The sequence below is a fragment of the Muntiacus reevesi genome, chromosome 1, assembly GCF_963930625.1.
Source record: "Muntiacus reevesi chromosome 1, mMunRee1.1, whole genome shotgun sequence".
Lineage (NCBI taxonomy): Eukaryota > Metazoa > Chordata > Mammalia > Artiodactyla > Cervidae > Muntiacus > Muntiacus reevesi.
The window spans coordinates 281,303,055-281,310,689 of record NC_089249.1 but is presented as its reverse complement, the minus strand read 5'-3'; the positions used below and the strand labels follow the sequence as shown (position 1 = coordinate 281,310,689).

Sequence of the window (7,635 nt, the reverse complement as noted above, 5' to 3'; positions counted from 1 at the left end):
GAATAAAAACCTGTCTCTCTTTTTAGTTATCATAACAAGTTGCTCACTGTAAGATTCAGGTTCAGAACTCACAGTGCCAACTAAGAATAACACCTATTTAGTTCAAACAAATACTTCTTGTTTCAGAAATGACTTAATTGACATGACCTAATAGGTATACCATGCCCAATGGAGCAATCTCATTTTAGCATAGTTTTTTTCGTATAGTTCTCATCAGTGTTGCACAACAGTTGACTTGTGTAATATGAATAATGGTCTCAAAACCTGTGCAACAATGTAATGAACTCAGAGAAGGCTGCACTGGCCTAGAAAGTGCTGAACAAGCACACTCCAATTAGCACGGGAATCTTTTGTGATTCACATCAGTACTTCAAAAGCAAATTATGTGCGTCATTATTTTGCACTTTATTCCCTGGGATAAATCTAACAATATTAATGAAACATCCAAGGAATGCCTTGAGACTCTAAAGGATAAATAAAATTTTATTGTGCCTTTCTGCATATAAATCTTGTTGCATATACCTGCAGAAGTTGTGGCTCTAATGATTGAAGGACTTGCTCCAAAAGAATTCCAGAGCTGCATTTTGAACCTGGAATTACACCTGCTGTTAGGTGACAGGTAACCCTACTAAAAATACATGATGCTAAATATTATTTATCTATTCATATAGTTTAAAATGTCAAGAAATATATTTTCAGGCTTCCTATAGCTTTTATACAATATATCAGATGAATATTAAAGCAAAAAGATCTTAGTTTTTTAACTTTTTGAACTATAAGCTAGTTAAAAATCATAGTGGTCTTTTAAAATATGTTGTTATCAGATGTATAATCATTTTTATTTTTTCTTAATATTTTAAATAATTCAATAAGAGCTAATATTGGTAAGCTTGATGAGCAAAACATCACAACATATTTTATTTATCTAACTGAGACAAAATAAGAATCCATCCAAGTGAACATCCCAAGTAGATTGTAAACTTTAGCCATAATCAGATTTTTTAAGATGAATTCAAGAATAAGCTAAAGGGAATGGAATGTTACAGTAGGGGTAGTTTGGAGCCATTAACTGCTTGAGTGATCAGCATCAGACAAAAGGATTTACTCAGTGTCTGGAATATTAAAGAGATATTTGTGACACAGAAAAAGTAACACTTCAGCTTGTGAGGAAGTATCTGGTTCATTTTATAAACCTATTTTAAAAATACCTGTATTTGGACCATGCAAGCATCTCTTTGGAACCCCATGCCACGACCTTTCTAACCTCCGCCTCTGACCTCAACTCATGCTAGTAAGTTCTGGGTGTGACTGCACAGACGGGGACCCACTCTCCCAGGGGGCCAGGTTTCCCAGGCACGCAGCTTGCAATCAATGCCGAGGTACACTCTGTTAAGGAAGCGGTTACCAAGAAGGCAAGCTGGGAGGTGCATTTTGGTGGAATTTATTACAGGTAACGTCGCGTTTCTGGCGGTATCATGGGGGCTGAAAGCTCCATTAAGCGGTTCAGCACAGAGGGCGTGAGACCGCAGCAGTCCATGCAGCCGTCTGGGTGGCCCCGGGTGGCCTCTGTGGCCGATCGGCGGCGGCGGCGCTCGCGGGGCCTCGGATGCTCTTCCGGGGGACTGCCGGGCCTCGGCCGCGCTCAGGCGCTGCAGGAGGCCCATGCGGGAGCTGGCCGCAGGAGGCCCATGCGGGAGCTGGCCGCTGGAGGCCCGTGCGGGAGCTGGCCGCAGGAGGCCCGTGCGGGAGCTGGCCGCAGGAGGCCCGTGCGGGAGCGGGCCGCTGGAGACCAGTGCGGGAGCTGGCTGCAGGAGGCCCGTGTGGGAGCAGGCTGCTGGAGGCCCGTGCGGGAGCTGGCTGCTGGAGGCCCGTGCGGGAGCGGGCTGCAGGAGGCCCGTGCGGGAGCGGGCTGCTGGAGGCCCGTGCGGGAGCGGGCTGCTGGAGGCCCGTGCGGGAGCGGGCTGCTGGAGGCCCGTGCGGGAGCGGGCTGCAGGAGGCCCGTGTGGGAGCTGCTGGAGGCCCGTGTGGGAGCAGGCTGCTGGAGGCCCGTGTGGGAGCTGGCTGCTGGAGGCCCGTGTGGGAGCGGGCTGCTGGAGGCCCGTGTGGGAGCTGGCTGGTGGAGGCCCGTGCGGGAGCGGGCTGCTGGAGGCCCGTGTGGGAGCTGGCTGGTGGAGGCCCGTGCGGGAGCGGGCTGCTGGAGGCCCGTGTGGGAGCTGGCTGCAGGAGGCCCGTGTGGGAGCGGGCTGCTGGAGGCCCGTGTGGGAGCTGGCTGCAGGAGGCCCGTGTGGGAGCGGGCTGCTGGAGGCCCGTGTGGGAGCTGGCTGCAGGAGGCCCGTGTGGGAGCGGGCTGCTGGAGGCCCGTGTGGGAGCTGGCTGGTGGAGGCCCGTGCGGGAGCGGGCTGCTGGAGGCCCGTGTGGGAGCTGGCTGCAGGAGGCCCGTGTGGGAGCGGGCTGCTGGAGGCCCGTGTGGGAGCTGGCTGCAGGAGGCCCGTGTGGGAGCGGGCTGCTGGAGGCCCGTGTGGGAGCTGGCTGCAGGAGGCCCGTGTGGGAGCGGGCTGCTGGAGGCCCGTGTGGGAGCTGGCTGGTGGAGGCCCAGGTGGGAGCTGGCTGCAGGAGGCCCGTGCGGGAGCTGGCTGCTGGAGGCCCGTGTGGGAGCTGGCTGGTGGAGGCCCAGGTGGGAGCTGGCCGCAGGAGGCCCGTGCGGGAGCGGGCCGCTGGAGACCAGTGCGGGAGCTGGCTGCAGGAGGCCCGTGTGGGAGCAGGCTGCTGGAGGCCCGTGTGGGAGCTGGCTGCTGGAGGCCCGTGCGGGAGCGGGCTGCAGGAGGCCCGTGCGGGAGCGGGCTGCTGGAGGCCCGTGCGGGAGCGGGCTGCTGGAGGCCCGTGCGGGAGCGGGCTGCTGGAGGCCCGTGCGGGAGCGGGCTGCAGGAGGCCCGTGTGGGAGCTGCTGGAGGCCCGTGTGGGAGCAGGCTGCTGGAGGCCCGTGTGGGAGCTGGCTGCTGGAGGCCCGTGTGGGAGCGGGCTGCTGGAGGCCCGTGTGGGAGCGGGCTGCTGGAGGCCCGTGCGGGAGCTGGCTGGTGGAGGCCCGTGCGGGAGCGGGCTGCTGGAGGCCCGTGTGGGAGCGGGCTGCAGGAGGCCCGTGTGGGAGCGGGCTGCTGGAGGCCCGTGTGGGAGCTGGCTGCAGGAGGCCCGTGTGGGAGCGGGCTGCTGGAGGCCCGTGTGGGAGCTGGCTGCAGGAGGCCCGTGTGGGAGCGGGCTGCTGGAGGCCCGTGTGGGAGCTGGCTGGTGGAGGCCCAGGTGGGAGCGGGCTGGTGGAGGCCCGTGTGGGAGCTGGCTGCTGGAGGCCCGTGTGGGAGCTGGCTGCTGGAGGCCCGTGCGGGAGCTGGCTGCTGGAGGCCCGTGCGGGAGCTGGCTGGTGGAGGCCCAGGTGGGAGCTGGCTGCTGGAGGCCCGTGTGGGAGCTGGCTGCTGGAGGCCCGTGTGGGAGCTGGCTGCTGGAGGCCCGTGTGGGAGCTGGCTGGTGGAGGCCCGTGTGGGAGCTGGCTGCTGGAGGCCCGTGTGGGAGCGGGCTGCTGGAGGCCCGTGTGGGAGCTGCTGGAGGCCCATGTGGGAGCTGGCTGCTGGAGGCCCGTGTGGGAGCTGCTGGAGGCCCGTGTGGGAGCTGCTGGAGGCCCGTGTGGGAGCTGGCTGCTGGAGGCCCGTGTGGGAGCGGGCTGCTGGAGGCCCGTGTGGGAGCGGGCTGCTGGAGGCCCGTGTGGGAGCGGGCTGCTGGAGGCCCGTGTGGGAGCGGGCTGGTGGAGGCCCGTGTGGGAGCTGGCTGGTGGAGGCCCAGGTGGGAGCGGGCTGCTGGAGGCCCGTGCGGGAGCGGGCTGCTGGAGGCCCGTGCGGGAGCGGGCTGCTGGAGGCCCGTGCGGGAGCGGGCTGCTGGAGGCCCGTGTGGGAGCGGGCTGCTGGAGGCCCGTGTGGGAGCGGGCTGCTGGAGGCCCGTGTGGGAGCTGGCTGCAGGAGGCCCGTGCGGGAGCTGGCTGGTGGAGGCCCAGGTGGGAGCTGGCTGGTGGAGGCCCAGGTGGGAGCTGGCTGGTGGAGGCCCGTGTGGGAGCTGGCTGCTGGAGCCAGCGCCGCCACCACGCTGGCTCCGGGGACGCCCGCCTCCGCGCGGAGATTTGAGGGCAGTGTTGGCAAGCACGCAGGAGCCCTCCGTCTGGCTTCAAAGGTGGAGTAGGAGAGGATAAGGTGGCCTCGAAATCTGCCGATGTGAAAAAGTAGATTTTTCTGACTGATCACAGGGCAGCCAGGCATGTTCGCTGAGCCACAATCTCTCCCTTTTCGGCCTGTCCTTGTTCCTGAAGTTGCCCTAATCAAGCCTTTGTTCTTTGGGAGGTGAGGCTTTGCGCTCTTTAGGAATAATCTGTGGCAATGCATTTATTGCAGCAAAGGAAAATGCTCTTACATTAGTTTTCTCTTTCTTCAGGAAACACAGGAATTTGAAGGAAAGACAGTTTGAAAAGCTGTCGAGGACATGCCTCCATTTATTTCCATTCATTTATTCAGCCATTCACTTGACAAATGCCAGGTTTTGCGGGAGAGAGACAGAGACCACAGCTATTGCTGACCTCAAGTTCTTACCATATAGAAGCACTAATAAAAGTATTTGAGTAATAACACATGCTCAGTAGCTCAGTCGTGTCCGACTTTTTGAGACCCCATGGACTGTAGCCCGCCAGGCTCCTCTGTCCTTGGGATTTCCCAGACAAGTACACGGAGTGGGTTGCCATTTTCTCCTCCAGTGAACAACAATAATTCAAGGCAAAAATTTGATTATTGGCATAACATAATGGTTAGCTTAAACACATTCACTATAAAACTGTTTGCTAAGTACCACCAAAGTATCCTTTTAAAATAATTATGATAAGTAACATGTCTATTATGTGGCAACCTCTATCCTAAGTGTTTTTTTTTTTTTTTTAAATTAACTCATTTAATTCTCACAATGGCTTTGGGAGATGACTGTTCTACTATCTCTGTTTTACATAGAGATTACATGATTTTCCTAGTTATTTTCCAACTTTTATTTCATCGCTAGTAAGAAAGTGTAGGCTTCTGAATCATGCCCAAATAAAACGTGGTAGATACCAAAATAGAGCCAGAAAAGAAAATATAATTGGGACACTTGTCTAAAAGAACCCAATAGCTACTGTGTTCAAAGTACCTGAATATTTGAATGAATTAAACTTTTATTTCACAAAGTAGCACTATAATCACTCTTTAATCAAACAAGACCCCTAGTGAGCCTTCTGTTGAGGTCAGTTTGATCCATCTAATGGGATACACATTACTAGGGTCACTTAAGATTTATTTGTCTATGTGGAAGGGCCTCATCTTTTGCATTTTATAAACAAAATAAAAGTAATTTATTTGATAGTGTTTGAAGGAAATAAAATATTTACATCCTCCATTTCCCTCCCTGTCTCTTTACCTCTTCCCCCATTTCCTTGATCTTATTACTGATATTTTTTCCTCAGAGTTATTACTTTAGATTGGGATATCATTTTAAAGTCCCTACTAAATGGTTATAAAGTGTATCTACTGCTTTTCTCTGCCCAGCATCTACTTTTGATAATAACACTTTGTCGTGTCTTTGGAAAAGCACCTTTTACCAACTTTTAATAAATGTAGTTTGAGTGGGACCAAACCCATCTCCTACGGGCCTAAGATCTAGATTTGGACAAATTATTATGTTTGAACCTATGTCCTAGGTGGACAAAGTGCTCCATTTTTAGGTCTCCCAGGTCATGCCTTTGGCAGTCAAGCCTGGGTTTTTTTTTTTTTAAATCAAAACTTCTAGAAAAAGACAGTTATTTCTTTGGTATTTACAAACAGAGCAGAAGGTGAGATTGTAGTTGTTGTTGGCCATCTGGTCATCATGTTGGAAGAACCTGCAAGAGAAAAAAGCTGTCAGAGGAAAGCTGAAGCCAGAGACGATGAGAAAGAGCTTTGTGACAATATTGCTCAACTACCTGAATCCACCTATACTCAGAAAATCCCCAGAATCTTCCATTTCATGAGTCAAAAGTTCTTTATGTGAGCTGATTGGCTTTGCTGTTTCTGTCCCATAACTGAAAAAAGTCCTGAGTGATGCAGTGATCACGTGTACACTGTGTGTGCTGTCACGTCCGACTCCTTGGGACCCTATAGACTATGACCCACCAGGCTCCTCTGTCTGGATTCTCCAGGCAAGAATACTAAAGCGGGTTGTCATGCTCTTCTCCAGGGGATCTCCCCGACCCAGGGATCAAACCCACATCTGCATCTCCTGCAGTGGCGGGTGGATTCTTCACCACTAGGGCCACCTCGGAGGCCCTTGCAAGGATCACAGCCTTTTGCAAATATAGCACCAGAGATCATTAAAAATGATTAACAATGCAGAGTCGAGGCTTGCTAAAATTCACCACCAGAGAAGCTGGTGGAGGGTTAGGAGAATCGGAGTGTTTTATTAACAGAAACATAGTAGCAATAAAATCTCTAGCTCATGGGCCTCTCTTTGGGGAAGCTGGACCTAGTGTGAACTGGAAGTCTTACATTTATACCATGATATAAATTCTATTAAAGCAGGAACTTCATTTTACTCATCATTGTATTTCTACCACCAAGCACAAATGGGAAGTTAATATGCTGTGGATTAATGAACATATTGAGGGTACAGGGCTAAGAGAGTCGTTGAGAAGTTCATCCACTTTGTTAGGTTCGCTATGACGGCAGTGGTCATTGTGAGAAAGGAAAGCCAGGTTTAATAGTCAAACAACAGAGTGACTTTGTAACTAGATTGAGTCAAGCCAGAGAGGCCGTAGGTCAGAGTGGATAGACGCATGCTCTAAAGTCAGGCAGAGCATCTGGATCCAGGTAGCATAATTCACTTCCTCTATGAACTCAGGCAATCACATTTAATTTCCCTGAGTCTTCATTTTCTCAGCTTCAAAACTGGAAGCACAACATTTCACATGTTGTTATGGAGATCAAATGTAATAATGAACATAGAATCTTCACACTCAACAGTCTGGCACACAGGTAGGGTAGCTGTCATTTTTTTTCTTGTGATTGCTATTCATGTCATCATCATTACTGTGAATCAGAACAGCAGAGTGGAAGGAGTTCTAGACATTACCAGAATGTTGTTTAATCACTAGGTTTTGTCTGACTCTTTTGCAACCCCATGGACTGTAGCCTGCCAGCCTCCTCTGTCCATGGGATTTCCCACGCAAGAATACTGGAGTGGGTAGCCATTTTCTTCACCAGGGAATGCTTTGTCCTATTCCTAATCTTTAAAAAACAAATTTAAGCTAAATTTCTAATTTTAGACAACTCAGATCTCCTAGGTATTCTTTTCTGTAATTATACTTGCAGAGAAATAAGATTGCATATAAAACTACTTGGTAAGTTGCAAAGTAGAATCAGAATGCAAGATGATATTATTTTCCTCTACTTTATATGGTTTTGTCCCTTTGGCTTTTGGTATCTCTTTTTTGGCTCACTTTACCTTGGCTCTCAGACCAGTGTTCGTAAGAAACACCAGGAAACCTGAAAAATGCAGTTTCCTGGGCCCGGCTTTTAGAGACTTTGATTCAATAGGTCTGAGGTGGGG

General features: G+C 51.8%; 1 protein-coding gene across 1 annotated transcript; it reads right to left on the bottom strand.

Annotated features, from left to right (window-relative positions):
• Positions 1 to 1,283: 1,283 nt before the first annotated feature.
• On the bottom strand, positions 1,284 to 4,295 carry LOC136158685 (collagen alpha-1(I) chain-like). The gene has a single exon (XM_065920506.1). The coding sequence runs from the start codon at positions 4,293 to 4,295 to the stop codon at positions 1,284 to 1,286; it is 3,012 nt and encodes a 1,003-aa protein (XP_065776578.1).
• Positions 4,296 to 7,635: the final 3,340 nt, after the last annotated feature.